The sequence below is a fragment of the Xylona heveae genome (assembly GCF_001619985.1).
Source record: "Xylona heveae TC161 unplaced genomic scaffold L228scaffold_8, whole genome shotgun sequence".
NCBI lineage: Eukaryota > Fungi > Ascomycota > Xylonomycetes > Xylonales > Xylonaceae > Xylona > Xylona heveae.
Genome location: NW_017264200.1, coordinates 237,539 through 254,478, shown reverse-complemented (window position 1 = coordinate 254,478; position 16,940 = coordinate 237,539). Strand labels below are relative to the sequence as shown.

Genomic DNA, 16,940 nt, shown 5'->3' with positions numbered 1-16,940 from the left:
CATCATTTTTGAACGAGAAGAAGAAGAAGAAGAAGAAGAAGAAGAAGAAGAAGAAGAAGAAGAAGAAGAAGAAGAAGAAGAAGAAGAAGAAGAAGAAGAAGAAGAAGAAGACGACAATATTGTTCAGCTGATTTTGGAGATGAGCGAAACGATTTTCAAGACGATTCGTCTTCCCCAATGGGGAGAAGAGGACGCACTCCAGGTACCCAGGAGACCGAGAGAAATGAAGTCGAAAGAAAAGGAGGCCGAAACGCCAGCCTATGCTCCGCCATACCCTCGCCCCCCCAATGGCCCTATGAACATAAGAGGGCTGAAGGAGCGACTTGAATACCTCAACATGTTCAGGCAGAACCGGAACATATCCCCAAGGCTCGCACAATTCGTGGAGAAATTCCACAATAACTGCAAGAAGCTTTTGGGATTAAAGAAGGTACGGAGAAAGGAGCAGCAAGTCCTTGAAAGGGACATTCAAATTGATGGGGCCATGTTGCAATCCCGGTGGGACGAGACCCACGGACCGCAGGGACTCTGTGCGACCTTAGTGGATAATATCCACTTGATGATTGAGGACCATTTGTATCTCCGATATGGGGATTATCTTGCATGCTCTCTCCAAGAGATAAGGGCACAGAATCCCGTGCAGTCCGTGTGGAAACACCATCCGGGATTTACATGGACCGAAGTGCAGGAGACACTTGCCGGAGAGCGCGACATACAGCCGGGAGACGTGCTCGTGGGGCCGGGGCGGAGAAAGAGGCCTTGGCTCGGTGCAGTTTCAGCAGCAGCCTACGAACTTGGCACAGATCTAGAGCTGCTGCTCTATGAAATCAATGAGTATGCGGAGCGAAAAGATCGTTGCCATAGTGGCATCCGAACATTGATCGATGACGCCAATTGGTTGATGCTTGCTGAGAACTTGTACTGGGACAAGAAGGCTCTCTCCCTGCTACTGAAGCTTCTTCCAGACAGGCACAAACACATGGTGGAATGTCTTGACCATTTGCAACTAAGGTTCTTCGATATGTTGTATCGGCAAAAGGGTAGGATCCAATACATCGAGTCGGCGGAAGCACGAGAGCGGTCGGACCGGAAGCTCAGACGGCAGAAGGCACGGAAGGCAGCCGAAGAAAAAGAATCGCCAGTGAAGAAGGATCGGACAGGGTCAGATCAATCTATTGAGCTCATTGACGAATCCGCCAAGTGCAGCGTGGTCCGCAAACGTCGCAGACCGTCCCCAGGGCCGTCATCCGCGCCCCAGGTAGCCCCTGGCGCTTACCCTTTAGCCGAGCCTTATCGAAGAACCTTAGTCCGGAAGAAGCTCGGCACCACCCTTTCTCTGGGCGTAGGCGCTCGGCGGGTAAGTTGTTTGAAAAATATTGCAAACCGTTCTGTCGAAGTCTCCATTTTTAACAAACCAGCAATCATGACACCAGCGAACCATAAGCGGAGATTCTCCTCTAGAAATGAAGAAAGCTCATCAAATAAGAAACGCAAGACGGGGAAATCGCTCCAATCGACGCTTCGCAAAGCCCCGCGGAAAGTTGTGCCTTTGGACAAGCTTGGGTGGAAGGAAGTGCCCATGCCAGATCATTTAGATGATGCTGAAGGGTTCTATGGTCTTGAGGAAATTGATGATGTCGATGTCGTCAGAGATGATTCTGGGAGAATTTCGTTTCAGATCAGTAGTGCACATACTGAGGATGAAGACAAAAAGTCCAAAGCGGGCAATCGCGCAAGCTCCGTGGAGGAGGATGACGAAGAATGGGGTGGATTCGACGACGAAGAAATAGAAGCACTAGCAACGGACGAGAAGCTTGTTCAGGAGTCAAAATCCATTGTGCAAGAGCAGAAAAAAACCGAGCAAAAGAAGGTCGAAGACAAGAAGCAAAAGCAAGACAAAAAGCAAAACCAGACCAAGAAACAACAGAAGCTGCAAGGGAAGCAAGTGTCTATCGATGACAGTGAGCTCAGGGAGAATGTCTTTGCAGAGCTCGAGGATGACGCAGCGGAACTTGACGCCACTGATGGTATGTGCACGTTGTAAATAAATCCCCTATATTTTCGCTCACTGGGATCTAGTTTCTGCCTGGCAATCACTGCCTCTGTCTCCGGAAACTCTCCTGGCATTGTCCAAGTTGAAGTTCTCGAAGCCTACACCTATTCAATCCTCTGCCATAACTGAGATTATCGCTGGTCACGACGTTATTGGAAAGGCATCCACAGGTTCGGGAAAGACGCTGGCATACGGTATTCCTATATTGGAGGAGTATCTTAAGACCTCCCAGAGTAAGAAAGATATGAAGAAAAGGGCAAAGCAGGACGAGGAATTGCGCAATCCCCCTATTGCACTGGTCTTTTCTCCCACACGAGAATTGGCGCATCAAATCTCGGCGCATCTTACAGCCCTCTGCTCAAACTCTGGTCCGGACAGTCCCTCGATTGCCACGCTCACTGGTGGTCTTTCGGTGCAGAAGCAACGTCGACATTTATCTAGTGCAGATGTCGTCATTGGAACACCAGGCCGACTCTACGAGGTTATCAGCGGCGGACAAGGTCTGGTTGCCTGGCTCAAGAAGGTTAAATTTATCGTTGTCGACGAGGCCGATAGACTACTTAGTGAAGGGCACTTCAAGGAAATGGAACAGATTCTCGACCTCTTGGACCGCAAGTCCGAGACTATTGGCCCTGAGGGCGAGCAGCTTGAAGAAGAATCGGATGATGGGACTGAAGTTTCCCGCCAGACCTTGGTCTTCTCAGCAACTTTCCACAAGGGACTTCAGCAGAAACTCGCCGGCAAGGGCCGTCCTAGCGGGGACTTGATGAGCAACCGGGAGTCAATGGAGTACCTTTTAAAGAAGCTCAATTTCCGTGAGGAAAAGCCAAAATTCGTCGATGTCAACCCAATTTCCCAAATGGCCGAAGGTCTCAAAGAAGGACTGGTCGAATGTGGCGCTACAGAAAAGGTATGAGCCCTTTAGACTTCTTTCCAACACACTTTAGACATGCTCAAGCTAACTCCCTTGTTCAGGACCTTTACCTCTACGCTCTCCTTCTCTACTACCCCAATACCCGCACTCTCATCTTTACCAACTCCATCTCCGCAGTCCGGCGTCTCACACCATTCCTACAAAACCTCAACCTCCCTGCTCTTGCTCTACACTCACAAATGCCACAAAAAGCTCGTCTCCGCTCTGTCGAACGCTTCTCCTCCACCGACCATCCAGGCTCTATCCTGATCGCTACCGACGTTGCTGCCCGTGGTCTTGACATCAAAGGCGTCCAGCTCGTTATTCACTACCACCTTCCTCGCACAGCAGACATGTATGTGCACCGATCTGGTCGTACTGCACGTGCCTCGACCTCTGGATCGAGCGTTCTCCTGTGCGCCCCTGAAGAAGTCGTCGGTGTGCGGCGTCTTGTCGGCAAAGTTCACGCAGAGGCAGCTATTGCGGCCGGGAACACAGCAACGCGGTATTTCATGCGTTCTCTGGACATAGATCGCCGCATTGCCGCGCGTCTCAAGCCTCGAGTCTCTCTCGCCAAGGAGCTCGCCGACAGCAACCTCGCCAAGGAAAAGAAAGCGTCTGGAGATGACTGGTTGCGAAATGTCGCCGAAGAGCTCGGTGTCGATTACGACAGCGATACTTTCCAGGACACATCGTCGGGTAAAGGCTCTCGGAAAGGCCGTGGAAGCGGTCGTGAGAAACGAATGAACGAGGCTAGTGCAAAGACAAAGGCCGAATTACAGGCCCTCCGCGCGGAACTCAAAAGTCAACTTTCCCAAAGGGTGAATATTGGCGTCAGTGAGCGATATCTGACAGATGGAAGAATCGATGTTAATGAGTTGTTGAAGGCGGAGAAGACAGGGGAGTTTCTGGGAAAGGTGGATGATTTAGGTTTTGAGGATTAGTCAAGATGCATTTGAATATCGGCGATTGCTTTTTCCTCGAAAATTTTCTGTTTTGAATTTGTTTAAAAGTATAACAGTCATAGAATCCTGGAGTACTGGATGTGATACAGGGACGTATAAAAGCAGATTTCTTCGTTTCATTTCTGTCATTTAATAAACGTGGATACCTGAAAATTGCAAACAACCTGCCAAAATCAAACGATTTATTCGATAGTCATGTACTCCCTGCGCCTTGACTGAGAGCTCCCTGACCCTTCAAAGCCCGTTCAGATTTTCGAAACATGAGGGATCGCGGATTGGGATAAGAAGGTACCGCTCCATTGCGGTGTTCTTCTACCATGGGCAAAATTGCATCAAACCCCTGCGACTCATGCATATGGGCAACCTGCTTGTTCGTCTCATCACGATCAGCTGCTCGTGCTATATTGACGGTGATTTTGGTCTCGCTGATGATGTGGACAATAATTACTGTCAAAGATTCAGGATGATGAGCAGTCTTGAAATCGTAGGTTGTATGGCACAGGTCGAGGACGAGAGCGGTCCGTCTTGTCCACGTCGACAGTATCAGTGTCTTGCAATCCTTCTCGTCGGCTCCAATTCTCTGGAGAGCGGTGTCTCGGATGAGAGAGAGGTTGGATTCCTTGAACAAAGAGCTGCCGGGATAGACGATGACCAGAACCCGGACGGGTTTGCGGGATGTGATGAGTTCTCGCCAGTCTTGAGGATTTGATGCCATGATTGATATCAGCAAGGATTAAATAGAGGCTTTATATTTCAAATTTTTTTTGGATTAGTCTTGCGTATGGCATTAATGTAGCTGTTGAAATATATATTGATGCGCCTCATTGGAAGGAGGTTATGCACGTGATTCGAGCCCTCAGCCTTGCGTTTTGTCCTTGGAGAACTTAGGGGTCATTTGAACGCTTTGACCCTTTAGAAAATGCATTCCTCGAATTTCTGTGAATGCAGACATATCTGGTTATTGTGCTGTCGCTCTATATATCTCTGAGCCGAGCCATGCCAGTTGAACGGCGTCTTTTGCGTGAATCAATCACACTCTCTCAAGCCCTCGATAGAGAGGTGAACGTTCTACATCAGCTTGGATACTGGCCACAACGAAATGAACTTTTATACTTTCTCCATGCCCGCCGCAAACTCATCGAGTCCCGCGTCGCACATCACCTAAAGGTACCCGTCAAAAAATGCCAAACTGAAGACGTTGGCGAGTGGATGAATGGAAGCTTCAACATCTGTGTACCTGTGCGTGTCGAAGGTCTCGGTCGCGTCATTATTCGCTTTCCTCTTCCTTATCGTGTTGGTGAAAGTTTCTGTCCTGGAAATGGCGACGAGAAAGTCAGATGCGAAGCTGGCACATACGCATGGATGCAAGAGTTTTGCCCCTCAATACCGATTCCACGCTTTTATGGGTTTGCCGTGAGGTCTGGTCAGAGTGTAAGTAGTGGCTGCGGTCGCCATTGAATACCTAAAGTTCTTAACTAATTTCTAATCTATCGCTTTGAATAGTTTACTGCCCTCGACCGGTTGCCACTAGTTCGTCGCCTGCTTCACCGCATCCACTGCTGGTACTCTTCTCTATTTGGAAACCCGCTTCCCTCCCGTCTTGTCCCAGATGACAGCGATGCTTCAAACGAGCTCGGACCGTATCTCATTATCGAATATATCGAAGAGGGGAGGATGCTGTCCGACACTTGGGCGAACCAGAGAAATGATAAAACCTTACGGAAAAATCTCTTTCGAGATTTATCCAAAGTCATGCTCACTATGAGTCGAATCGCACTGCCTAAAATTGGCTCCTTTATTATCGATGACAATGGTTACTTGCGCCTCGCAAACAGACCTCTGACGCTCATGTTGCAAGACCTGGAGAATGAAAATATCCCCGTTGATATGCCGAGGAGTCAGACTATCGCAAGTGTGGATTCATATGTCAACAGTCTTCTCATGTGTCATGATAGCAGACTACGTTCTCAGCCCAACGCCGTGAAGAGTTACGGTGACTGTGCTAGGCAGTTGACCGCTCTGGCTCTAATGAGGACTGTGCGTCCGCAATTTCTTGACCACCAGTTCAACCACGGGCCCTTTGTCTTCACCTTAACTGATTTGCACGCGAGTAATATTTTGGTCGACAAAGATTGGCATATCAAACGCTTTATCGATTTAGAATGGGCCAGCTCTCTCCCTATTGAATTTATGCGTACGCCACTCTGGCTTACTAGTCAAGGGATTGACCAGACAAATACAGAAGAGTACGACGAACAGCGGCAAGAATTCATGGAGATATTCAAAGAAGAAGAGAAGAATTCCCCACCAGAATACGACTTTTCTCCAGCATCTATCATGGAACGTTGTTGGAAGTCGGGGGCCTTCTGGTACAGAGCAGCTTTGATGAGCCCAACGGGGCTCTACAACGTATTCCTTAACCACATCCAGCCATTATTTTCTGACAAACATGCTGATGACGTAAATTTCTATCTCATCGTTTCTCAGTACTGGGCGCGTGGAACTGCAGATTTCATCCAATCCAGAGTCGATGACAAAGAAGCATACGATAGCCGACTTCGAGAAATGTTCAAAGAGCCCTGACAGAGTTAGCAGGATGAAACAGAGTTGCTTTTTGCTGAATGTTTGGATGCTCACTTTCGTTGTAATATGCATTTTCACTTTCACTTCTTGTTGATCGAGTCTGGGTTGTTCTTCAAATGAGCTCTAAGAGCTTCGTCAAGAGAAGCTTCAGCTTTCTCCTTCCGCTTGTCCTTGCAGGCCTCCGCGGACGATGTAAGCTGTGCCAGTGTCGTTGCACTCAGCGGTTTTGAGAGTCCTGTGACGGCGACTCGCGCGTCTTCGACGACGGCATCCTTGTAGTCATCAGAGGAGACAGAACGTCTATCCGCCATATTTCTTTTAGAATAAGTGAACTTTGGATTATGAAATTAGAACTGGAAATGACCTGCGACTATTTCTACCATGGCTCTGGGGTTAGAAGCGGCTTGGATTTATATTCTACGACCAATTCGAATCCTATCCACGATTTGAGGCTCTTCTGCTTCAAGTCATGCGCACTGCACCCAAGAGCCAAGGCAGCAATGATCCAAAATGTTCCGCATATTTATTACAAGGGTAGAACGATCTTTACTGGAGCACCTGTAAGCACGGAAAAATAGAAAGAAGAATACATGGAGCTTTATCCAATCGATCTTGGATCGAATATGCGAAGCTTGGATGGATGATATCTTCCTTAGACATACCCCATGGGGCACTGGGCACGTGGTAGCTAATCACAGCCTGCCATGTGGCACGGGCTTGCAGCTTGCTGCCTAGTAGATTCTCAGCCTTGTCTTCTGTATTATTTCAACATCCTTTGAATACATTATACTATTATCATGTACGAGAGGCGTGGATAGAGATAACATTGTTACTCGGAATTTCGGAAAATCTAATTGAACATAATTAAGGTATGAAGATGTACAAGACTAGTGAAGAATTTAATTCTGATAGTGTTGAACATAAGTTCTAGAGACATGGCCTGTGCCGCATAGGAAATAATTTGATGCTGATAAGTAGTATTACTCGACAGGAATCTTTGCACAATTTTAACCAGACTAAGTGGCATAGCCAGTTCCGGATGGAATTTGATCAAATATAGTAGATATATTATGCATTTTATAAAATTTATTATAATTCTATTCCATTTTCACAACATTGGTATTTGTTGCTTGAAATACGATTCAACATACTGCATTGGTGTTTTGACGGGACGGTGACCAAAAGGTTTAGTGTAAGTTTATTTGGACTTATCGCTAAATATCGATAAACTTCGCCTGGTACCGCGCTTGGATTGGATGGGATTTGCTTAATGTTCCGCTAGAATCGGGTAAGATTTTGAAGGACTTTCACTGTATTTCCAGTAGGGGAAATACTCGGGGGTTTGCCTACTCCTCTCTGCCTAGGGACTCGCTCGATCTTTCTGGATTGGTTTTCGCCAAACATGACACCTAGTCCACCGTAGAGGTCTAGAAGCGCTACCGCACACTCGCACCACAGACCACTATGGACATATCCCACAACACTTCTTTCCTACGCATATTTCTTCCAACTCCAGCGATCTGGCAGGAATGCATACTTTATGAGAAAGTCATGAATCATCTGAGAAAATTTATTGGAGTCTTTAAAGAGACAGTGAGATGTAATCAATTTTCTACTTACTTGCTTCTTGTCAATGCACCTTAATGATGACGGAATCGGCATGTTAAACCCATGCCAGAAAACCCTTGAAAAATTTCGTCTTGCACTGCCTTCTTTTAATAACTTGCTAATTCGCATATTTGATCAGTTCATTTATGAATGCGGTTAACAAGGTGCCAAGAGGATCAAACCATCACGCCAGTGGAGTTTCCACGCCCTATGACTTCCTGCACGGCCGCGCCAACCCCCGGTCTCCACTCACCATAGTGTTACCAACACGCCCTATCAACTTTTCTCCGATTTCTTCCCGAACTGATCCTTTTTCTACCTCTCCTTTATACTGCTGCGCATAGACTACTAATGCAACTCAGATCACTACCGATGCGGCTGTGCCCTGGTGCAGTTGGTGCATATTTCTAGTTTTTTTAATGGTTTTGCCGAAGTTCATCCAGTTGAATGAGGCATGGGTATGCAGTGGGTCAAGGGGGAAAGCACAGCCCTCTTGATATTTGACCTTCTGAGTCGAGAATATCAATGTCTGGCGATTCGAGACATTTGAGACAATCGAGAATTTTTCAATGCGGAAAGAAGGGAGGCTATGTGGACGCCAACACCATCGGTTGCATGGGTGATCGTATTTCTATCGTATTTTTTCATCTCACAAAGATTACCGCTGTCTTGGTGGCATTGCTTTTTGTGCCAAGCCCTCATTTCTCGGATAAATTTCCGATGAGGTTCATGCTCAAGCATATCAGAGTCAAACTCATCTCGTGGATCAACTAATGTTAAGCTTTATATCCTGAATTTTTATCAACAAATTGAACGGTTCAAATCAATTGACAAATTGGCGACCAAGAATTGGTGAGTCTGCGACTGGGTATGTCAACATTCAAATCAGAGCTGGGCGTCTAGGGCATTGCGATTGATGCATTACCAGTTGACTGACCCTGCTGCATAAAAATATAATTTGAAACTTGTTGTTTTCTGGCATTTCCTAATCTAAATATCACTCTCCGAATCTCTCGACTACTCAAAGTCCCGCAGCTTTTTGAATTGAATTGGTACATGACGAGAATTCTGACCTGGTTGGAAGTGGAAATCAAATGTGACACGAGATTAACCCTTCTGTTGGACAAATTGAATGATAAACATGGCCAATCTCCCTGGAAAGGGACGGGGCTATGTTTTTAATCCTACTGGGCTGCTGTTTCTTCTTCCCCCCGGCTTCCAATCCTGCGGTCATGCTCGATTAGTTACAGAAGTCCGGTTCCTGAACTCGCGGAGAGTGGCTGTGCCAAAAGATTGGGTCCTCGGGCCTCTAGTATCAAGATCGGACTGCTATCATTCTATCGATCTGTCGCCAACCGAATCAGACAAGACGGAGATGCCCAATGGGGAAATTTACTCTTCGCCAATAGGCATTGTTCGAGTTATTGTATGCTCACGTTTTGAGATATGCCAAAGATCTATGTCCGTTTGAACACGTCAATTATAAATTTTCCGGCGATCTTTGCTCTGCTTGCCAAGACAGCGAGTGGGTACGCCAGAACGATAACCCCGGGGAGCAAAAGGCCCAGAAGAGTTTCATGAGAAGAGGCTGTGCCGCGCGTCGTAGGGTTGCATCCTCGGTATGCCGGCGGAGACAACATTGAGGCAGTGATAATCATGGGCTAAAGAAGCTCAACGGCGCGTGGAGGATTGATAGAATCGAGAAGATCTCATAACTTTCTCCTTACGGCATCTTTAAAAGTACTACATCTCCTGCTTCCTTTTCAACTCTTTACTCCAGTGATCTGTGGGAGACATCGGGCTTTCTCTTCTACCTTGATTCAATCTCTGTCATATTTTTTTCTTTCTTATGGGTTCCTTTCTTTCTGGATCTTGACTTCATACTGCTACACATATTTCATCATTGATCTCCTCGGTCCAATTTCAAACAAAATTATCAATTGAGGACGAACGCAAAACCGCATTTTTCGAGCATCATGTCCAACGCAAGCGTTATATCGAATACAACTTCAGCAGCAAATCAAACCTACTGCTTAGAGGTCTCTGAGTTATGCCCCGTGAAGCTATCCACATACGGATACTACCCCAACCTCGGTGCCAATGCATTCTTCCTCGCCGTCTTCGCGATATGCATGATCTCCAGTTTTGCATCGAGCCTGCACTACCGCACCTGGACATACATGGTCGCTCTTACACTAGGCTGCCTGACCGAATTCATTGGCTACATCGGACGAATCATGCTACACAATAATCCGTTCGACGGGAATGGGTTTGAAATGCAAATCTGCTGCTTGATCATTGCGCCCGCTTTCATTTCTGCTGGCATCTACCTCACGCTCAAGCATATCGTCTTGTGTTTCGGGACAGAGTATTCAGTCCTTAGGCCTCGCTCATATACTTGGATCTTCATCTGCTTCGATATAATCTCTCTACTCCTCCAGGCAGCAGGTGGTGGCATTGCCGCCAGCGCGTCTGACGAGTCTGGCTTGAAACTGGGAAACGACATAATGATGGCGGGAATCGTATGGCAGGTGATTACGCTGACGGCCTTTGCTGCGCTTGCGGGATTATACTATATGAGGTTGAGAGCGTCGCAGGCAATATTGTCTTCCGAAGCAGATGCCCTGAGGCGCGCAACTCTGTTCAAGCTCTTCTTGTTCGGAATGACGATTGCGTTCGTTACTATTTATATACGATGCGTCTATCGAATTGCAGAAATGGCGGGCGGCTGGGGGAATAAGATCATGAAGGATGAAGTTAGTTTTATTGTTTTGGACGGAGTGTGAGTGTTTGAATCCATTCCTTTCTTTGGAAATTGCTGTTGCGTTTTTAGCTCAAGTAGCTCAAGGTTCACTTGGTTTACAATACTGACATCAAACGATAGGATGATCTCCATCTCGGTATTATTCATGACAGCCTTCCATCCTGGCTACTGCTTCCCCCCCTTGTCATCACGATATCAAAAGCTTGAGCGCCCCGAATCCGAAGCCAGGCATTTTGCCAACACTGTCGAACTACAAGATAGGGATCCCAAGTAATACGGCTGATGATCATTCCATAATCTGGCCTGGAATCAGAACTATCAGCGTATAAGAATGGGATAAAGAAACACGGTCAATATTATTTCACTAGTCTCGTGGGAAAAGCTCTCGACTTTCTACTCAAATTGGAAGGAGCTGGTAAAATTGTTGTGGATTTTGAGTGAACTTTGTAGGAGCATTTTAGAAAATTAGGAAAGATATGCAAAATTACAATGATTTTTTCCATGAAGCACAAATATCATTGAATGGTGCGAAAAGCGATTTCGCCCCGAAAATATAAGGCAGAAGCAAAAACCCCGTGAGCTTAATTGGGCGTTGGCAAGAAGAATTTGTCCAAGGTAAGTAACTCACCAACTGCTTTTCGACAACTTTGGCGAGCGTTCGACTTGGAATATGTCACTAATTATCAATTTCTCCACCAGCCATAAACCCATTTCAGCCTCTTTAGAATCCGGGGAACCCTATCCATATACTTTTGGCTATTTATCCTGGTCTATGTTCTTGTGAAGTACGATTACATGCAGGGGCCCTGACATATCGCTTCAATAACGCTCTGTTCTCGCTGCTCTGCATGATTCCCACAGCCATTTTCGCTGTGAAGGACCTCGATAACGACTGCTCCCCACAAGATCCGACAAGGTAAGTACGTGGATGACGTGCGGAAGCAGACCTGAAATTAATTGTACGAGTATCAGCCCTTTGCTCAGCCATGTGACGATCGCATGGCAGATATTGGGTAAAGATTGACGTTGCCAGCCTTATCCTGGCGACTCCGCTGACGCTGGAACGAGGGGTACGACCCAAGCGTCACTTGTGGGCGATTGGTGGGTACATTGATTGGCTCTTGCTTTGACAGCTGAACCGACGGTGCGATGCTATGAGTTCATAACTGTCAGTAGCCGTCACGCTACCCCCTTGTACAGCCTCATACGCCCGTAAATCCAATGATCAGTGGTGAGTCTTAGCGAAACTATTTCCAAGTTGGTCACTAGCAATGCTGACCATATTGTGGCACAGCCTGCATGATGATCTCTTGCTCAAAAAAGTATAAACGAACCAGAGTTTATTGTTGCAGCTCCACATGGGTAGACCGCCGTCTTCTATTTTATTTAAACCTAGAACATTTCATCTCTACGACACACAAGACTGTCTAAAGCCAGTTGATGCTATCTAGTTCCAACGGTGAACACAATACTACGTCCCTGCCTTATCAAACAATTTGAGACTCATACTGCGGCGCAAAATCTTATCCACTATGGAAAAGTCCTATCTGCAAGGAGTCCCAGCTGAGGCACCTCCTCCATATCCGGGTGGCCTAGCTCATCCTCAACAGAGAGTTCAGATTATCGAAGTCGTCTCGGCTGGTTTCGGAAAGAGCAGTATGGTTCTGAAGCGAGCAGATCTTACTGGCAACAGTGCTCAAGAGTTTGGCTATTTTGTCGATGTATCAAATTATACACCTGGAAAACCAGACGTTACTCTTCATCGAGGCGAGGACAAGAATGGCCCCGCACTAGGAATAGCGCGGTTTCCGCATTTCTCTCACTCAATGCGAATTGGAATTGTGCCAGGTATGGGATCTTACAGAGGTTCATTCACAGTGAAAGATGAGATCAATTGACCTCTGTCTTTAGACGTCCAAGCAGTGAACAGTGCTACTGTCGACGAAAGCCAGCTGTGGTGGGAGGATCTCCGTTCTGTGACTGGGTTCGGCAAGCTTTTCGGAAAAGCTGCAACTAGCGGAGCCAAATCTGGCGACGGAGTCTTCTCCGTGCCGGCTCGAATGCTCAATTTAGGTGCAAGCAACACCGGAAGTGATCGCATAGAATTGATCTGGAAGCGAACGCACCATGACCACTTGATGACAGCAAACGGCGCATCAGGAAATATTTCGATGGGCTCGCTCAAGCTCGTACTAGCACATAACCAAGATTTTGTTGTCGCGCAGTTCGAACAGGGCCATTCTTGCTCTTTTAGAGGAAGTAAAGGTCGCATCGTGCTCCTGAATGGCGTTGCTACCGGTCCGGCCTGGGAGGTTATGGCTGTTTTGACTCTTATGGCCATGATCGAGCATCGCAGGAGACAGCAACAAGCCGCTGTGGCAAGCGGTGCGGCCGCATCAAGTTAGGGCCCGAGTCTCGAGTTATATCTGCGGCACTTTTGGAGATACCCATTTAACCAACCTTTCGAATCGATTTTACACTGGAGGGAGAAACATTGTATATACTTTTCAGTCGAAGGTCACCAAAACTTGTAATATTTAACATTATGACTCTTTCTCAACAACCAATATATTGCTCTAAATTTACATGCATTATAGAGTTCTAAATCAGCTTATTATATGGTTTTGATATTGCTTGAATGTGTTTGATTATGCTTTTTGTTATTCTTAGAAGAGTTCTCCGAAAATTAAGGATTTCTGGTAAGTACCTAGTATCAAGCCCTGATTAGAAGGACACCCCAACAATGAAATGAGATGGTAGTCACATGAAACATACAATTTATTATTTGCTACTCTATTGATTAATTTGGAACTTCTATACTCTTATTTGTTGCTGATTTACTTTTGCCAAGACATGATCCCCCCGTTAAGCGGACGGGTAGATTTTCGCGCCTCCGTATTTAACTGTAGCTAAGCTTCAACTATTCTTCGCTGAAATTCGGTTATGCACCGCACGGCCTTTTAGCGGAGTGCTGCCTATCCTCCAGTCACATGACACGCCAACCTCCATCTGATGCCTAGACCTCTCGTTAAGATGGAGCAATAACAGCCTCGCAGGTTTGCATCTGGACCCACTTGGTTAATCTTGAAGACGAGAACAGAAAGACATAAATACTCTGTAAAGCTGCTGGGAGAGCAAAGCAACGAAAATTGAATTCCTACTATACTCCCAGTGCCAGCGCTTATTGCGACCTTTTTTTTTTATTCTGAAGCGTGAACTGACATATTTCCTGCCTGCACGAGAGACAATGAGAAATTATTTCGAGCTTCCAGGATTCACACTTGCCCTCAATTATGAGCCACAGGGGAAATACAACCAGGAAATAAGGCAAGACGAAGGAGGACTGTTTGAATCTGCCCTAAGCGTGGGCGAGGGGTTTGAGCGGTAAGGATCACATATGGAATTTTCGATACCGACCTTGAATGATGAGTTCTTCGTAAAATGATTCTGACAACTGCTCATAGCATATTAACTCTCCGCGAAATCACAATGCTGCAAATCATGAATGAGGTTACCGATAAGCCTGAGTGGAACAGAAAGGTAATTTTGAAACCCTGACTTTGCGATTTAAAATTTCAAGCTTACCCTTCCTAACTTGACATTCTTCGCAATTTTTCTGTATGCATTTTGTCACTTTATGTCTATGTTGATCGAATGAAATCATTTTTCCTCTCTGCCCAATCTCGAGTCACAACGAGTCTTGTTGCTGACCACTTTAGGTATTTGACAAGGACATTTGCAATAAATGGCGGGCTGAGGCTCTTGGGGGTGGCCAAGTTACAGAGAAAATGATGGACTGGGTCATTGCTGAAATTCAATACAAAGTCAAGGCATACGAAGAAAATGGAATGATCACAGCTTACAACGACGATATTGTTAAATCCGACACTTCTGTGGAAGAATCTATCAAAAATTCGTTGAAGAAGGCTGTCGCTTTTCTTGAAAACGTTCCTGATCCGTACAAGGATTATCATCCTGGATCGAACGATCAAGTTTTGGATTTGGTACATCCGTCTCTATTCCCTTTGGTATATGGCCGAAGCCGAATCTTGCGCGATGAGCGCATCGGTCTTGAAGATTGTGTCTCCAAAATTGGTCATGGCGAAATATTGGCTAAGCCAAAAGAAGCGCCCAGCCCGCCGCAATATCCTACAAATTGGAACTTCAAACCGTATAGCCACAAATTTCAGTGGTTGCCTTGCGATGTTGCAATTTCCTCAACTTCATCTGAACGCAATCTCGAGTCAGAGGATGATACAGTGCCTCCAGGGAATGGCTGCAAAATAATGAGCTATATCAACAATCTACATCCCCACACGCACAATGAGCTTTATCCAATCATCGAGAAGATCATTGTATGTGCGATTCCTCTTTGGAACAAGACATTAGATCATCAGCGACGACCACTATTCTCCGGACGAGAGAAAAGGCGAATCGAGTACAACATTGTGGATTATGAAGAGATTCCAGAACATCTCAAGCCCCAGCAATTACCAGGCGAAGACGAGGACGACTATGACGATAGAATTGATGGTTGGGACCGCCCCTATATGAAAGTCATCCAACCCGAGCCGGGCGAATTTAGACCACCTCCAGAGTACAATATGGTCGATCTTCGCAAACAATATGCGGAAAACGGTTTGCAAGTGATAGTAAAGCTTGCCAATATTGAGCTCACGCCGGAGAAGCCCGAGTACACAGGAGGATCGTGGCATGTTGAAGGCCAAAAGGTACTGGGTTTCTTTTTTTTTTTTTTTTTTTTTCTCACATTTAATATGCCCTGTCCTCCATCACCTTCCTTCCTTCTCTCTAGCCCTCTTGACGAAGCTTTCCCCTCTGTCCATGAGTATTCTCTGCCTCATTTTTTCCCGCCTCATGCTCTCTCAAGGGCACGGACAACCTTTTTTAAAAATTCTGCCAAGACGTTTTGACCATGGCATAAATGTTTTCTCATTTTGTGGCTTACTGACTAACATGGTCCTTCTGATGATCAGAATGAACACATTTGCGCTACAGCCCTCTACTACTACGACAGCGAAAATATCACAGAGAGCCGCCTGTCCTTCCGCCACTGCACCTATGAGGACATGATCGATGTCCATTATCCACAAGAAGAGCATGGCTTTCTCACTGACATTTTCGGATGCGAGCAACATGGCTCCACCGTGCAGTATCTCGGCGACGTCATCTGCAAAGAGGGCCGGTTGTTGACTTTTCCAAACACGCTCCAGCATCGCGTTGGCTCCTTTCGCCTCGCTGACCCTACTAAACCCGGTCACAGAAAAATTCTGGCCCTGTTCTTAGTCGACCCTAACATCCGCGTCATTTCCACCGCAAACATTCCTCCCCAACGACAGGACTGGTGGCGTGACGAGCTCGCGAGACGCGGTGCTCTGAGTCAATTGCCACCAGAGATCCAGAGCGAGGTACTGGACCAAGTCGACTTTCCTATGAGCCTTGATGAGGCCAAAGCGCTCCGACTAGAACTCATGGATGAGCGGAGGGCATATGTCGCTACGCAGGATGATGAGTTCAATAAAGTCAAATTCAATCTGTGTGAGCATTAGCACTGAGCATTTAAAATTAAGAATCACTATGTTGGGTACCGAAGCCCGCCGTTGGAAACATTTCAAACCCAGGCATATAAATAGTTCTCTTTTTCTGCCACTCTTTCTCTTTCTCTATCATAGAGAATAGTCCATTCCTGTCATTGGTCGTTCAAACCTCGTTTCCTTGTATATAATGTATTATCAATTGTGGATATTACATTGAAACCCTTCAGCGGATCTAATACAGAGTTACATACCCTACGCGCAGGATACGGAGTCAAAACTACCAAGTCGCTCATACTGTCCTGCAGAGTGTCCGTTGTGGGGCCGATGAACACCAGTCGTCTTTGGTCTTTTACACATGGCGTCTATCTTTTACACACAGACACCCCGGGCCAAGTATGGAATTTTATACGGAGTATTTTGTACGTAAGACCAGACCGAGGGGACCACTTTGGGGTGGTCGTATGAACATGCCTTCTCTATCAGTTTATGATCACCACCA

At 46.4% G+C, this 16,940-nt stretch overlaps 6 protein-coding genes across 6 annotated transcripts; 4 read left to right on the top strand and 2 right to left on the bottom strand.

Annotated features, from left to right (window-relative positions):
- The first annotated feature begins 1,395 nt into the window (after nucleotides 1–1,395).
- On the top strand, nucleotides 1,396–4,106 carry L228DRAFT_248833 (P-loop containing nucleoside triphosphate hydrolase protein). The gene is made up of 3 exons (XM_018332949.1): nucleotides 1,396–2,027; nucleotides 2,080–2,963; nucleotides 3,029–4,106. The coding sequence occupies exons 1-3, from the start codon at nucleotides 1,424–1,426 to the stop codon at nucleotides 3,908–3,910; spliced, it is 2,370 nt and encodes a 789-aa protein (XP_018186624.1). The 5' UTR covers nucleotides 1,396–1,423; the 3' UTR covers nucleotides 3,911–4,106.
- An 18-nt stretch (nucleotides 4,107–4,124) lies between these two features.
- Nucleotides 4,125–4,745, bottom strand: L228DRAFT_284140 (hypothetical protein; the record flags this gene model as incomplete). The annotated part of the gene is made up of 1 exon (XM_018336195.1): nucleotides 4,125–4,745. Exon 1 carries the CDS (start codon nucleotides 4,644–4,646, stop codon nucleotides 4,125–4,127), a length of 522 nt encoding a protein of 173 aa, XP_018186623.1. The 5' UTR covers nucleotides 4,647–4,745.
- A 182-nt stretch (nucleotides 4,746–4,927) lies between these two features.
- Nucleotides 4,928–6,514, top strand: L228DRAFT_253632 (hypothetical protein; the record flags this gene model as incomplete). Its single annotated transcript, XM_018333762.1, has 2 exons — nucleotides 4,928–5,362; nucleotides 5,435–6,514. The coding sequence occupies 2 exons, from the start codon at nucleotides 4,928–4,930 to the stop codon at nucleotides 6,512–6,514; spliced, it is 1,515 nt and encodes a 504-aa protein (XP_018186622.1).
- An 80-nt stretch (nucleotides 6,515–6,594) lies between these two features.
- L228DRAFT_269468 (hypothetical protein) lies at nucleotides 6,595–8,176 on the bottom strand (the record flags this gene model as incomplete). The annotated part of the gene is made up of 2 exons (XM_018335278.1): nucleotides 6,595–6,786; nucleotides 8,135–8,176. The coding sequence occupies 2 exons, from the start codon at nucleotides 8,174–8,176 to the stop codon at nucleotides 6,595–6,597; spliced, it is 234 nt and encodes a 77-aa protein (XP_018186621.1).
- Nucleotides 8,177–10,098: 1,922 nt separating this feature from the next.
- L228DRAFT_284138 (RTA1-domain-containing protein) lies at nucleotides 10,099–13,476 on the top strand (the record flags this gene model as incomplete). Its single annotated transcript, XM_018336194.1, has 3 exons — nucleotides 10,099–10,878; nucleotides 12,428–12,734; nucleotides 12,798–13,476. The coding sequence occupies 3 exons, from the start codon at nucleotides 10,099–10,101 to the stop codon at nucleotides 13,289–13,291; spliced, it is 1,581 nt and encodes a 526-aa protein (XP_018186620.1). The 3' UTR covers nucleotides 13,292–13,476.
- Nucleotides 13,477–13,976: 500 nt separating this feature from the next.
- L228DRAFT_248827 (hypothetical protein) lies at nucleotides 13,977–16,596 on the top strand. Its single transcript, XM_018332948.1, has 4 exons — nucleotides 13,977–14,270; nucleotides 14,351–14,426; nucleotides 14,606–15,616; nucleotides 15,881–16,596. The coding sequence occupies exons 1-4, from the start codon at nucleotides 14,134–14,136 to the stop codon at nucleotides 16,451–16,453; spliced, it is 1,797 nt and encodes a 598-aa protein (XP_018186619.1). The 5' UTR covers nucleotides 13,977–14,133; the 3' UTR covers nucleotides 16,454–16,596.
- Nucleotides 16,597–16,940: the final 344 nt, after the last annotated feature.